Source organism: Anolis sagrei, chromosome 3 (genome assembly GCF_037176765.1).
Source record: "Anolis sagrei isolate rAnoSag1 chromosome 3, rAnoSag1.mat, whole genome shotgun sequence".
Taxonomy (NCBI): domain Eukaryota; kingdom Metazoa; phylum Chordata; class Lepidosauria; order Squamata; family Dactyloidae; genus Anolis; species Anolis sagrei.
In genome coordinates this window covers 195709113-195725243 of record NC_090023.1, presented here as the reverse complement: position 1 = coordinate 195725243, position 16131 = coordinate 195709113, and the positions used below count along the sequence as shown (strand labels likewise).

Genomic DNA, 16131 nt, shown 5'->3' with positions numbered 1-16131 from the left:
CTTGAATAAAAGTGAGGACTTTGTGTCCATAAGTGCTGCACCGAGCAGTATTAGACACTTTGTTAAAGAACTAAACACTTTATACCCCAGGTCCATTCCATGACAGATCCTGTTAAACAGTTTATGTTACAGGAAAAGACTTCTGCCTGAAACCCTAAGCATCAAGTAGGATTAAGCATTAGTAGCTAGAGATAGAGAAAAGCATCTGACCAGGAAGCTTTCATGTCAATACTTGGGGGTTTTGAAATTTGGAGTAGAATGCCAAATTGGTGATGTTTAGCTCTACTTCTTGTGTCAAGTGTTGGCTGGGGTTTTGCAAGTTTGGGGTTAATAGCTGGATACTACAGGGTTAGTCAAATTGCATAGGCCAATAAGCCATTGTATATTGGGCTGGATGAGGATCAGTAAGCTGAAGCCCAAGAAGGCAGAGGATCTGTGGGTTGATGATTCTCGAATCTGGGAAGTGGGTGAACTACCTGTCTCAAATGAGCAGGTATGTAACTCTTAAATCTTTCTCTGTGGAGACACAGGTAGACTTGGAATGCTTGAGTCCAGCTTTGATTGGTCCATCAGGGTTAATTTACCCACAGCAATTCATACACTGCTAATTTGCCAGTTAGACTTCTGTGTGGTGCTGCCCTTGAAAACATGGAAACTTCAGCTAATGCACAATGCAGCAGCTAGACTGTTGATCAGAACACCATAGAAAAGTAATATAGCACTAGTTTTAAATGACTTGTACTAGTTGCCATTATACTTCCATTTGAATTCAAGGTGTTAATAATGACACTTAATATCCTAAATGGCTGTGGACCATAGCAGGAGTGCCATTCTCTCTCTATGACTGTCCAAGAACTGAGATTAGCTGGAAATGTTTTTTCAGGGTCTCATCCATCAGAGTGATATGGTGTGTTGCACACAATTATGGAATACTCTCCCTTTGGAGGCCCAACTGGTGCCAAAATTGCAGCCATTACATTGCCTAATAAGATGTGGTCTTTGGGGCCTAATTAATGTTACAAAAATCTTCAAATGTAATTGGTTTTAAGTATTTTTAAATATTTGAATCAGATTTAACTGGATTTTTAAAGTTCTTAAAATTGTGTAATATGCTTCATTCATATTAGTCAGGTCTGTTTTATTATTCACTGCTCAGGGATCCTTAACTAAAGAGAGTGTTTATAAATATTTTAATAAATTAATAAAAAAATCTTATATGGTTATAAGAAATTAAATTCTACATTATTATTATTTTTTTCCTGTCAGGAGCGACTTGAGAAACTGCAAGTCGCTTCTGGTGTGAGAGAATTGGCCATCTACCTAGATTTTTGATGTTTTACTATCTTTGTGGGGGCTTCTATCATGTCCCTGGATGAGGAGCTGGAGTTGACAGAGGGAGCTCAACCCTCTCTCCCCAGATTCAAATCATTGACCTATTGGTCAGCAATCCTGTCTGCACAAACGTTTAACCCATTGCGGCACTGGGGGCTCCATTATTAGATTATATTCTACTATTGTCCATACATTAGTGCCTATTCATGATATCTGCATCGTAGTGACAATTAGCAGGGGGTGGGTGGGTTCCTTCAATTATTATTTCCTTTTTGTGCAGAAAAGTTTATCTGGATCTTTAAAAAGTGAAGGATGCAATTTAGCAAAAAATATAGCAAAATGGACAACAATGCCCACAAGATTGTTCAGGGTACTATTGCCTATATTATGGGCAGAAAAACTGACTCCCAAATTCTGGAATACTCTTTTCTATTGCTGGTAAGAATCTAACAGTACTTAGAATCTAACACTGTTACTTAGCTTTTATGGCCAAGCTCTTTTAAAACCATTTTTTGTTGTTCATTCGGTCAGTCGCTTGTGACTCTCTGTGACTTCATGGACCATCCCACGCCAGAGCTCCCTGTCGGCCATCACCTCCCCCAGCTCCTTCAGAGTCAAGCCAGTCACTTTTAAACCATACTTCGTCTAATTTAGCAGGTTCCCAGATTAGTTTAGTATTTAAACCTTATTTTATTTTTCTGGTTATTTAGTATTTAATGTTTATTTTACTTAAGTGATATTTGTTTTAACTGTTCTAATGTAGCACAAATCCTACGTAAAATCATACTACGTATTTTTGACATTAATACTGAAATCCGAAATATATACAGAAAGTCTTTATTTTCTTTTCTGGCCAAATAAAATATCTGCAGAATATGAACGAATTATATCACCATCATGCTTTACTGAGACATTTAAAAACACAAAGTAGGCACAAGGATACACCGACTCCTCGGACTTTCCTATCTTATGGGGAGTATCTTAGAGAGACTGTAATAACTTTGAGCTCAATTCAGTTAACAGTTTTCCATACACTGGAAAACTAGGGCCTTGGGGTGAAATATACAATGTCTTGAAATGGCACCACATAGTTGACATGGTGATTAATTCTCAAAAACGTCAAATTTAATTGTGTCATCAATGTGCTTTTATTCTTTTCTCATTTACACCTTAACTTTGATTGAGTTCTCGAGTCCACTTAAGCTGAGAACTGGGATAATTCACATTTACTTCTTATGATTTAGTGTTCCAAAAATATCTAGTGTTTGTTTATGGATAGATGGGGCAGGGGAGAGACCGAGTGTTTGCTTACCTTCATCATTGAGGGATTGTGATGTCGGAGATGAAAGATTCCACATCTCATTATCAGCTCCCTTAGCCATCATGCCACTTGCCTAAAAATATAACACACATGCCATTAATAATATGTTTTATGTTCTCTCTTGAAACAAAGCAAAAAAATATATATATAGCCCCATTGAATTGTGCCAACCTTTGCCTATGGCAAAAAAAATCACCACTTTACATTGTTGCTGTTGTTTCAAGAAAGTAGAGGTGAAGTTATTGTGCCACGCCATTTGATATTACAGTATTCTCTTGCTAGTTTGCAGTTAGCTTTTAGTGGACTTGCTATTCCGCGGCTTTTCAATAAATAAATATTAATTTAAAATATATATTGCGGTATTTTTGCTGTTTCACAGGTTTTTGCCGCCGCCACTCTCGGAGGCGCTTTCCCTCCTCAGTCCTCCCTCCCTACCTCCAGCCTTGAAGGGTCTTTCCTTCACTCTCTCTCTCTCTTCACCTAGCAAAGAGAAAGGTGAGGAGGGCTTGCTTCCTTTCCTTCCTTCATTTGCAGCCACCTCACTGACAGGGAGGCGGGTGGGGAGAGCCACAGGGCAGGAGGAGGAAGGGGAGGAGGAGTACTCGGTAAAACAGAAACAGGGTTTATTTTAAGTTTATAAAGACTTTAAAAAGTGTATAACTACTAAAATAATGTATAAATATTAAAATAATATTAAAATATAGTGTCCCTATATTTTCACTTATCGTGGGTGGTCCTGGAACGTAACACCCACGATAAGTGAGGAAACACTGTACAGTGCTGATGCAAATTCAGTGCTATTCCTTCTTAAATGTCTAAACTTAACAAGTTTTTTTTTAAAAAAATAATGCACTTTGGAAATGTGTACACTACTCAATCTGATTACCATTGCATACAAAGGGTCCAAATGAGCTCCATGCCTAAGGATGGAGGATCAGCAAATTCACCTTTAGGAACTATTCTAAAAGGTCTGTTAAGAATCAAAACGAAAACAGTGGTCACAGTAGCCAATGCATGGGCATTGAGAACTTCTGGGGAGGCCCTTCTCTTAGTCCCACCACCGATTAAGTACGGTTGGTGGGGATGAGAGAGAGGGCCTTCTCAGTGGTGGCTCCCTGGCTCTAGAATACCCTCCCTAAAGAAATTAGATTAGCCCCCACTCTTCAAGCCTTTCGGGCAAGTTTAAAAACATGGTTCTTCAGGCAGCCCTTTGACCTTGTTTAATTTATGACCAGCTCGATGGTCCACCAATTCTGCCACTCTGGATATTGGTTACTGCTGATAGCCAGCTTTATTCACAGCTTCTATTGTGTTTTAGGACATTTTATAATTTTTATAATTTTTACAATTTTATTAGTGTCACCTATGTCACTGTGTATATACTTATGTGTTTTTGTTTATATGCGGCACTTGGAGTGCTTCTGTGAACCACTCTGAGTCCCTTTGGGGAAATGGTGGTGGGGTATAAATAAAGATGCTGTAGTAGTAGTAGTAGTAGTAGTAGTAATTGTTGTTGTTGTTATTATTATTATTATTATTATTATAGAGTGCAACATGTTGCAGTGAGAGCTGAAATTAGTGGAAGAGGGTGCCTGACAAAAAGAATTTGTAGCATAAGCTTTCATGGACTGAGTACTTTATAGTATGAAGATACATAGGCCATTACACTGGATCATTGGTTCCCCAACCTTTGGTCTTCCAGATGTTTTTGACTTCTGCTCCCAGACATCCCCATCAGTATAGTTTATGCCCAGAATTTCTTAGATTGGAGTTCAAGCATCTGAAGGATCAACATTTAGAACTACTCATGTATCTTGACAGATTTGCAGTTCTCTCATTTAACAGTAACGACAAGAAAAATGTGTGTAATTGAAACATTTCTGAGCCTCAGTGTTCCCAATCTATACATTGGAATATTTTTTTGTTTTAGAATACTGGCACTCATGCTGTTTCTCAGAAGGTTTTTTTTAAAAAAAAAAAAAATCTGCCTTACGTTAATTACTTTGTGTGCCCCATGTTCTTCCTAAGCTGTCAAATGTAATAACTGATTATACTTGATCAGTTCTTTGTCCACTCTAATGACCACTCATATTTTTGTGATGGCGGCATTCTTTTTCTGTAATAATTGACATGTAAATTTGTATTTGTATAATTGTATAGTTATCCCAGTATGACTCACAGTGTATAGAAGAATTGACTTAGCCCATAAACTGTACTTCTGTACCTCCTATCATTGCTTTCATATCTAGCTCTGAGATCATTAAATTCTTGCAAAATATTCCTATAAGCTTGAGGTCTGACTGCCTTGCCTAGTAACACTTTCAAGTGCAGATGATAATTTCTCCCCTTTTCTATCATATTTTTGCTATTTAGCTCTTCCAGGACTAAGAGCACCTGTCCCCTGCCCCCTGAAAAGAAAACATAGAAAGAAAACAAGTCTTTTGCAGTACAGAACAGATATTCAAAAAAATCAATGCAGAGTAAATTGGAAAAAGTGGTGGAAAGTTATATCTTTTTGCTACTGTCCCACAAGGCTCTTAATGGATAGTAAAACAATATATTGTAACATGATTTGGTGAAGTGCCATCAGGAGAGAATGCTTCTGGAACATGGTCATGCAGCCTGGAAAACTCACAACAACCCAACTACCTTTTAAAAGTTTTGAAATCCTTTTTCAACGTAAATAATAGCAGTAGAAAAAGAAATTCTGTAAGAAATTTAGTATGAAAAAGGTCTTCTTAAATAAAATCTGAAATAATATACAGCTCTGAATGTAAGACAAAGTTACAGGAAAATTGGCTGAAGTGGGAAACGGCAGAGGAGCTACTTGTAGGGATACACACACACATGCATGATTGCAGAAAAGTAAAGAAATAATAATGAGCTAAGATTCTTTAATATTGACTTGTTTTCTGTTATTTGCAACAGAACATCTCACATACTGTTGTATATGCTTTTGTTTTGTTCATAAAACACTACAGTATTATTATCTAAAGTTCACTGACTACCAGGTATTATTGCCTGGAGTTTTAGATTAGCAGTGATTCACATTCTAAGAATCTAGATATCAGTGAGGCATCACCAAATAATGTAGGATGTTTCAAGTATATCAGTTTTTGTAATTGTACTGCTGTGATCCTGTTGTGATCCTGTCTATAGCAAATTTGAGTCTGTTGCTGGTGTTGCTGTTATGTCTCCTCATTCCCAACACTGGTTAAAAAGAAGCCCAGAATCCCTTCTGCTACTATTGTTAATAGCTGTCAAGTTGTTTTCAACGTATGATGACACTCTGAATGACACTCTGGCATCAACAATAATGTTCAGGTCCTGCATACTCAGGGCTATAGGTTCCTTGATTGAGTGTAGTTCATGCTTCTCACATTCCATGTTAATATTATATCCATTATGCAGCTTTGAACTTTAACATCTGAGCATATCAGCAGCAGAACATCCTTTTAGCTTGAGTCTGTTTGCATGATTAGACAGCAGGCTAGTCATACTTGTCCTCTACTCTTCCCCAGTATTTGGTTGTGTTGCTTTTGGTTAGGCATTGACATCTTTGAGCATTATCTCTTGTTTCATTTAGACTGGTAAAAGTTTTGGGAAATGTTAATCTTCACAACTATTTTGGAAATGAGATTCATAACCTCTGGAAAATCACTGGTCACAGGAAAGACATGACCTTGTTAGAAGTCACAACCTTTTTGGGGAAATGGCATTCAACAGCATTCATGCAAGGCAACTAGGTCTCTTAGCTGTTTAACTGATGTACCTAATTATGTCTTTGCACTGCTAGGGACAAAGACATGCCAATGCACAAAACATATATATTCTGCAGAGTTTCAGAAGTGATCCTTTAGTTGCCCAAAAACATCTACCCTGCCTTAAAACATATTTACCTTTAAACCATGCTCTCAAAAGACAAAATAAACAGTCTTCTTTAAAAGTAACATAGTTGATTTGCTCACAAAACTTCATGTATACAGCAAACATGTTGGGGGGGGGGGGAGTGAGGATAAGCACTTTTTATTATATCTGTTTGCAGGAGGTTTTACTTTTAAAATGTTAGTATGTGTCACTTTAACATGTTACCCAATGCTGTAAACTGTATTCAGCTACAATATGATCTTCAGCCGTCTTCCTGTAGAATATCTTCAGTTCAGTAATTTGACACCAGTCTTTAATGTAGTAATTGAACAAAGTAATGTTTATATATGGACTCCCAGGCAAATAAAGCATAATGGTTACATAGTATTTTTCTTCACAGTACTTCCTGGATATTGTTACAATTGGCTTTTACTATTATGAATAACTAAAACTGTTACTATACAACATTCAGAATGGCTTATCTTATGTCAACTTGGTTTGGTAACTTTCTTCTCTTTAAAATGTAATTCTTTCTCAGTCTCCTGACTGGATATCTTTATCTTATAGTTTATTCTTTAATTATCAATAGTTTAACTGTAAACTTATTCTCAAAGAACACTTTTCTCCTCAGTCCCACTGACTGATGACTTGTGCACAGATTATCCTTCTTATTACTTCAATTCTGCCACTGAAGGCACAATCCTATACTGGGATTTTCTTTCCCCTAGCTCTCAGGCTAGCTTCTAATTCAAAATGGTTCTTTAACACTTTAAATATCAAGGTTGAAGACTTTAACTTAGAATAGGAACCTCCTCACTCCAGTTCTCACATCGCCAGAGACTTCTTCCCTTTAGCTCACCCTGCTAAAGACTGGCTCATATTTTAAAATGTCGAATCTTCTTCTTTCAGTTAGCTCCTCCCTTTTTTCCTCCAAGCTCTTCTGAAATGGATACATTTCTACTGCAGGGGCTTCGCTACTGGAGTAACTCATCAACCAATCAGCTGTAGCTAACTCTGGCTTGTGCTTGCCGTATGCCAACATTAATGAACACATTCAAAACTTACATTATAATTAGATATTCTGTTAATTTATGAATTCAGATACAACAGGATTTTGTAGTAGTTTCTCTGTGTAAATAACACAGGGCATCATCTTTAGAAACAATAGTCCATAGTCTGATGCATTTCTCTGTTTTGAGTCTTGAAGTATATTGTCCCTGCATTGAACTCGCATTGAGTCGCCCTTGGGCTGAGAATTGCGGTATATAAGAGCAGTAAATAAATAAACTCTAAACTGAACTGTTTCCGCAGTCTCCGTAAAGCCAAACTCTTATTACTGAAGTCTAAAGGCATCTACTAACTAAAAATGGAGTCTTGAATCTGAACATGCCCTCTTCTGATCACATGGTCTGCAGCCCCTCCCACAACAAAGAGGTTAGGTCAAATTGCAAACAATTACACACATACAATACAGTAAGCAAATATATACATAACAATTAGTGGAGACTTGAGAAGGTTGTTATTTGCAACAAAAATACATTCTGAAGTGGTTCACTAGTACTTCTTTCTGCACAATACTAGTAGATTTTAACTAGTCTCATTGTCTTTTATCACCCCCAATACTACTGTTGTCCAGTAGCTGTTTAGCACAATTAGTCTGAATTTGGAATTCCCTACCAGCAGCAGTACTACCATCTGTGTACCCACTGGTCTCAAAGAGCACACAGTCCCATCACCATAGGAAAGTAGTCCTATGGTGATGTAGTAGTGATGGACTTTTGTTATTACCGGTAATGATGCAAAATAACAACACATTGTAGTACATGTATTATAGTTCATTTATTCTGTCATGGTGAGATTGAATTCATAGGCTTTGCCTCATTTTTTATTTATTGCCTATTCGTACTCTACAGTTTAAGAAGTACCAATTTTCTGCTTTAGTCTGCATACCACTACCTCATGTACTGCTACTTATGATCACACTTTATTCAACCATGCCCACTATCTCAAGTTGTGGTACTCCAAAAAAGGAGAGCTACTTGTCTCCATGGAAACTAGAAGGTCAGGCACTATACACAGAATACTACTTTTGCCCTTTAAGGATTCAAATAGGCTGCAACTATATCTTCAACAGATGAAGAGGATCACAGAGATGAAAAATATGTGCGATTTCAGACTACTTTGTAAAGGTGTGATTTTTTTTATTATGAATAAAATATTTTCCAAAGTGCAAACTTAAAATACTATTCATAAAAATAATGGCAGTCCATGAGGAAGTCCTTGATGAGAGATTGCTTCCTTTTCCCTATCACTGTGTGATGGCAGTTCTTGAATGAGGCTGAAAAATAGGGTCTGTTTTCAGGAAGTCCTTGGAATTCTGAGCTATACTTTCTTGACGCTGAATAATGTACTTCTCCAAATGTGTTATATTTGCACAGAAAGCACTTCGCTTGCCTTAATGGAAACTGCCTGTCTAAAGTCATAGGCATCAAGATGGCAAATCCGTCAGTCTGTCTGTCATTCTACATATGGCCTTTTGCGGCTGTAACAGTACTGTTATGTAAAACATTATGAAGCCTGAATCAAGGAAACGAATTTATATCTCATTATAAGGACTCTATTGAACTTATACATGTACTGTAGATATAATTTTAGCTATAATTCAGACTGATATCGCCTATCTTATTTTTCTGCACTTTATCCATGGTGGCATTTTTAGATTGTCAAAACCATGTTTTCTCTCTTCCTAATACCATTGTGTTTGCTTTGGCTACCCTGATTTATAAATTAAATTAAAAGGCTAAGTAAGAATTTTGTCTCGAGCAAAGGTAACCTTTTCTTTCTTTAGTTAATTGGTTGGGGCTGTAGTGGTGTCAAGGCTGTGAAATGTCATTAGGTGGGAAGCTTGGTTTGTTTCCCTTCTCTTAGCCTTCAAAATAATGTAGTATATTCCTATTTTTGCTAGGCCTTTGGACTATTTTATATGTTTGTACTGAGCCTCCTTGTGTCGCACTGGGGTAAACTACTGAGCTGCTGAACTTGCTGACCGAAAGGTTGGCAGTTCGAATCTGGGGACTGTGGTGAGCTCCCGCTGTTAGCCCCAGCTTCTCCCAACCTAGCAGTTCAAAAACATGCATATGTGAGTAGATCAGTAGGTACCACTCCGGCAGGAAAGTAATGGTGCTCCATACAGTCATGCTAGCCACATGATCTTGGAGCTGTCTATGGGCAATGCTCTGGTGGGAAGGTAATGGCGTTCCATGCAGTCACATGACCTTGGAAGGCAATGCTCTGGTGGAAATGCTCTGGTCAATGCTCTGGGCAATGCTATGGGCAATGCTCTGGTGGAAAGGTAATGGCGCTCCATGACCTTGGAGATGTCTATTGTGTCTATGGACAACGTCAGCGCTTCAGCTTAGGAATGGAGATGAGCACCACCCTCCAGAGTTGGACATGACTAATGTCAGGGGAAACCTTAGCCTTTACCTTTATAAGTTTGGACTGCTGCTTCAATTCGTTTAGGGTTGCTCTTTGTTATTTTTTAAAGACTAAATCTAACAATTGTCTATCTTCAGAAGGCCCAGTAAAACCAATGCAACTTAAAGATAAAATGTGAAACTAATGTCCTGTTCATTTCAAAACTTCTGTTCTAAATTGCAGTAGCTCTGGATTTAGCCATATTTTCTACAGTGTTCTTTTTATTTCATTGCATGTTTGATATCTGTATTTGAAGATGTAGCTGTGAAGGGATCTTATAGCATCTTTGAGAGAAAGAAGTTTGTAGCATGATCACTTGTAGACTGGGGCCCCATCAGTAGTGACCATTTAATGGAGTTTGAGGCTAGCTTGAAGGTAGTTTCAAATTGTGGTGGACAGACAAGCTTCCACAAAAGTGCACAAAAGACATCCCTAAATGCGTATCAGTCCTCTGTGCTTTGTGTAATCACAATCCTAGCCTCAAACTGGTTCCCCATTTCCCCATTTCCCTATGTATTCACTTGCACAGTGAAACTACTTTTTTCAATGCCTGCATGAAACTGCATTACATGCTCGGTATAGATGGGACCTTTATCTGATGACCTTCTTTGTCTCATTTATTCAGAAGTCCTATACAATCCCTTTGCTGTTAAAAGGTAAAGCTAAAGGTTTCCCCTTGATATTAAGTGTAGTCGTGTCCGACTCTAGGGGGTGGTGCATCTCCATTCCTAAGGCAAAGAGCCAGCGTTGTACATAAACACTATAGACACCTCCAAGATCATGTGACTGCATGGAGCACCGTTACCTTCCCACCAGAGTGGTACTTAATGATCTACTCACATTTCCATGTTTTCAAAGTAGGTTGGCAGAAGCTGAGGCTAACAGCGGGAGGTCAATCGTTCAAATCCGAGGAACAGAGTGAGCTCACTCTGTTCCTCGGATTTGAACGATTGACCTTTTGGTCAGCAGTTTAACACTGGGTTATTTGCTGTTATATACCTACTAATCATTTCCAACTTAAGGCTAATCTATCTTTCTTCGGACAATATGTTCAGAGGAGGTTGCCGTCATCCAAGACTGAGAGAATTGCCCAAGGTCAACCAGAGGGGTTTTGTGGCTGAGCAGGGATTCAAACCCTGGCCTCCAAAGTTGTATTCCAATGATGAAACAACTACACCATGCTATGTTGTAAGCCATTTTATAAGTTGTAGCTGAAAGATGGATATATATATATATATATATATATATATATATATATATAAAAATCAGTACAGTCAATTCTTGGTATCTACTGAGATTTAGCTGCAGGACCCACCTTGTACCCCAAAATCCATGGATGTTCAAGTCCCCTTACATACAATGGCATAGTATAACGGTGTCTCATATATAAAATGGCAAAATCAGGGTTTGCTTTTTGGATGGTCAAATCTGTGGATGTGGTGGACATGTGAAAAGGCCAAGAACTATTGGAAAATGATCCACCTAGAATGTAAAAAAATATTAAAAATAGAATTTCATTTACAGCCTGAACTCTACTTATTAGGGATGTTGGACTCAGATTTGCTTAAGGATGAAAACAAGGAAAAGCTCCTCACTTTTTTCACTACCGCGGCAAGAATGGTATATGCCAAGATGTGGAAGCAGGAAAATACACCGACTAAAATAGACTGGATTGGTAAAATAAAAGATATTAAGGACATGGATGAGCTTACACACTGGCTTAGGCAATGCAAGGGTCGAGCAACTAATTTTACAGACTGGTCGGCTTTGCAAGAATATATAGAGAATAAAGAAAACTGGATTTGAAATTGATAAAGAAAGGGATTAGAAGATTTAGAATGTAAAAGGCATATGCGGACATTATGATTTATGATACAATAGATTTGGAAAGAATAATTGTTTATTGGATAACACAAAGTAAGATGAATGGAGGTCACTTTAGGGTGCTGGGGTCTTTGGGAGAAACTTTTTTTTTTCTTCTTCTCTTCTTTTTCTCTTCTTTCCTTTTTCCTTCTTTCTGGATTTTTGATTTGTTTTATTGTATACTGTTGAAAACTTGAATAAAAATCATTATTAAAAAAAAATCTGTGGATGCAGATTCCATAGATATGCAGAGTTGACTGTAGTTATTGAGTGCATTGAAAGCATACACATTATTTTTAGTAGATAAAGAGAAATGACATGGTCCAATATGTTGTGGAGGCTCCTTCTTTGGAGGCTTTTAAACAGAGACTGGATGGCCATCTGTCGGGGGGCCATCCAGTCTCTGTTTAATGTGATTTGAATGTGATTTTCCTGCTTCTTGGCAGGGGGTTGGACTGGATGGCCCACAATGTCTCTTCCAACTCTGTGATTCTATAATGGGGTCGCCAGAGACCATCAGAAAACACAGTATTTTCTGTTGGTCATGGGAGTTTTGTGTGGGAAGTTTGGCCCAATTCTATCATTGGTGGGGTTCAGAATGCTCTTTTATTATAGGTGAACTATAAATCCCAGTAACTACAACTCCCAAATGTCAAGGTCTGTTTTCCCCAAACCCCACCAGTGTTCACATTTGGGCATATTGAGTATTTGTGCCAAGTTTGGTCCAGATCCTTCATTGCTTGAGTCCACACTGCTCTCTGGATGTAGGTACTGCCTGCTTAACCCTTCTAGTATTTTCTGTTGGTCATGGGAGTTTTGTGTGCCAAGTTCGGTTCAATTCCATTGTTGGTGGAGTTCAGAATGCACTGATTGTAGGTTAATTATAAATCGCAGCAACTACAACACTCAACTGACAAAATCAATAGCCCCCCTCCCCAACATTCAAATTTGGGTGTATCGGGTATTGGTCCAGTAATTGAAAATACATCCTGCATATCAAATATTTACATTACAATTCATAACAGTAGCAAAATTGCAGTTATGAAGTAGCAATGAAAATAATTTTATGGTTGGGGTTCGCTGCTGTGTTAGTCTTCCATTCACAGGTACCAACTGATTCTTAAGGAAGTTGCTTGGTTTTGTTCTGTTCCATTGCTATTGCTTACAAAGACGATTGGTGTTTTCAGCTGCAGATCTTTAGGCCCACTTCATTTATTCTCTGTTTATCTTATTCATGTGTACCAAACCCCAGCTATTTATACAGAAATTGTTTGGTATGGAATGCTTAAAAAGTGTATTTTATGTGAATCAGATTGCTATTGCATATTGTAAGTTGTGTACATAAATCTTTTCACACTGAGGAATTTATTTAGAACTGAAGACTTGTAGGCAAACCCTTTCAGAATTGAGTTTGGAAGAAGTATTCTTTTAATATCCTTGTTAATGTAGATCCTAGATGCACTTTTATATTAAATGCTAGATGTTTCTGGATTTTTGAAAAAAGTGTTTCCAGTACTTTTGCTTCTACATTAACACACTCTTAAAAGCTTTTCTTTTAAAAATTATATAAAAGTACAAAAGGTTTATAATACAACCTTTTTATGTCACTGGTGCATGTTATTTTGATCTATAAAAGTGCCATGCAAAGGATTGCACTCTGATATCTATTTTGCGCAACTGTTGTTGCCTTTAACATTTTCCTGTTAGAAAAAAACAAACAAACAAAGAAAGAGCACTTTAAAAAGACTGCAATCTTGGCATAACCTTCTAGGCATGGGCCATTCAATATGATTGGAACTAATTCTGAATAAACATGCATGTGATCGTATTGCTTAGCTACAAGCATGAAATCATAAAAAAACCATTGGACTAAATGGGATTTAATTCTCAGTAATCATGCATAAGATCTGGGTATTCAAGAAGTATAATCAAGTTATGAAGATGCTTTCAGCAAAGATGATGATTACTTTATTTTGCATCAAAAAATAACCGCTAAACATATAGATAACTTTAACATTAGGGAAGACTGCTTTATCTCCAGGGACTTACATTACAGTCAACAATAATTTTTGCTGCATATTATTTAACACGTAGACTTCAATGTGTAGTCTAACATTTGGATTCAGTGATTACCTGATTTTTGGGTTGCTCTTTAGGCCTAGGCCTAGTTATGTTTTTGGAGATAGTTCTCTGTGGAAAAACAGCCTGCTAGTCATGGAGGTTGTACATTTCTGGGAAGTGTAATATAACAAGTAACTTTTCAAAATTCGTCACTCAAAATCATCTTCCACAATCCTATCTTCCCATACACTTTGGGCCCTTCCACAAAGCCCTATGTTCCAGAACATTAAGATAGAAAAACCCACAATATCTGCTTTGAACTGGGTTATCTGAGTCCACACTCAGATAATGTGGGATATCATGCCTTGATATTCTGGGATATAGGGCTGTGTAGAAGGGCCCCTAGAAGGACGTCTAAAGGAGTATCAAATGATCTGCAGTTACCATAAATTAGGCATCAGATTTTAACACTGTACCAATATCTATGAGTCACTAAGGGCCGTTCCCGACAGGCCTTGTATCTCAGGAACTGATCCCAGGTTTTCTGCTTTAAACTGGATTATATGAGTCCACATTGCCAAATAATCTGGGATAAACAGAAAACCTGGGACCAGATTCTGGGATATAGGGTCTATCTGGAAGGGCCCTAAAGGATAGATAGACTTGCCAAGTTCTTATGAATAGAGCTCAATCATGACAGTGTTTCCCACGGTATTAATACCATCTTTCCACAGAGGTGCCTATTCCATGGGAAGGCCCATGGCTGCAATTATTTAAACGTTGCTCCTGTCTCATCGGAGAAGATTTTAGGTAAATGACTTTCAGGGCAGCTGGGAGAAGGTCTAGAGGGAGTTGTGTGTGCATGTGAATGCATATTATCTGACATGTTTTCTTAGTGCTACATCCAAAAATTATGGAGAAGAGAAATGGTTGAATAAGATCTTTTCAAAATGTTTTGGTCATTGCAAGTGGCTGTCCTGTCAGTGAGAGTCTAAGGAGGCTTCCACACAGACATATAACCCAGAATATCAAGGCAGATTATCCACGATATCTGCTTTGAACTGGATTATCTGAGTCCACAGTGCCATATAATCATCCAGTTCAATGTGGATTTTATACAGCTGTGTGGAAGGGGCCTAAAACAATACACATACTATGAAAAACCTGTCTAAGAATCTCTGGCTCTGCAGTGTAACTACAAATATATGTGCCTTTAAGTTCAAATGGGGTTGCAACCCCAGGAATTTCTTAGGGTTTTATTAGGCAAGACATATTCAGAGTTAGTTTCGCCAATTCTTTCCTCTGAAACAGAATTTCTCACACTGTGCTCCTCCAGATGTTTTGGACTTCATTTTCCACAATTCCTAACAGCTGGTAGGCTGTCTGGGACTTCTGGGAGCTGATGTCCAAAACACCTGGAGGAGCAGAGTTTGAGAAACTAATCTAAAATGTGGCCCACAGTACCTAGTATTCAATGGCAGTCTTCTACACAAGTATTAGCCTCATCTGTACTACAGGGCACAAAGCAAGTCCAATTTTTGAATACAATTTGTAATTTCCCATAAAAAGAGGCAACTCCTACGTTTGTAACAACCCCCCCCCCCCCCCAAAGCAGTGGTTGCCAACCTTTGGTCCTCCAGGAGTTTTGGACTTACTCCCACAATTCCTAACAGGTGGTAAGATGGCTGGGATTTCTGGAGTTGAAGTCCAAAACACCTGGAGGACCAATCATTGGGAACCACTTCCCCAGAGTGACAACACTAGCCTTTGGGGGTAAGCATTTGGTAGGATTTGCCGAAGTTAGGGTTTTATTTCTCTTGTCCTAACAATTTTTGAAGATGTCAGGAGAAAATACTTCTATAACATGGCCATACAGGCTGGAAACCATGCAATACCCTACCTTTGGGGGCATCTACATTGTAGAATTAATGCAGTTTGACAGCACTTCAGTTGCCATAGATCACTGCTACGGAATCATTGAACTACCAGCATGCTTTGGCAGAGAAGGCTAAATACCTCGTAAAACGGAAACTCCCATCATAGAATCATAGAGTTGGAAGAGACCTCATGGGCCATCCAGTCCAACCCCCTTTCAAGAAGCAGGAAAATTGCATTCAAAGCACCCCTGACAGATGGCCATCCAGCCTCTGTTTAAAAGCTTCCAAAGAAGGAGCCCCCACCACACTCCGGGGCAGAGAGTTCCACTGCTG

General features: G+C 38.3%; 2 protein-coding genes across 5 annotated transcripts in view; one reads left to right on the top strand and one right to left on the bottom strand.

Annotated features, from left to right (window-relative positions):
* The window catches only part of DOCK1 (dedicator of cytokinesis 1), a 530863-nt gene that overhangs the window by 234363 nt on the left and 280369 nt on the right, over positions 1-16131 (top strand). The window lies entirely within an intron of this gene.
* Positions 1-16131, bottom strand: part of INSYN2A (inhibitory synaptic factor 2A) — a 77467-nt gene that overhangs the window by 52266 nt on the left and 9070 nt on the right. For all 4 annotated transcript variants that reach the window (XM_060768623.2, XM_060768621.2, XM_060768622.2 and 1 more), the window contains exon 2: positions 2645-2726. In XM_060768623.2, coding sequence (XP_060624606.2) covers positions 2645-2717 — 73 coding nt within the window. In that variant the 5' untranslated portion in view covers positions 2718-2726. The remainder of the gene's footprint in view (positions 1-2644; positions 2727-16131) is intronic.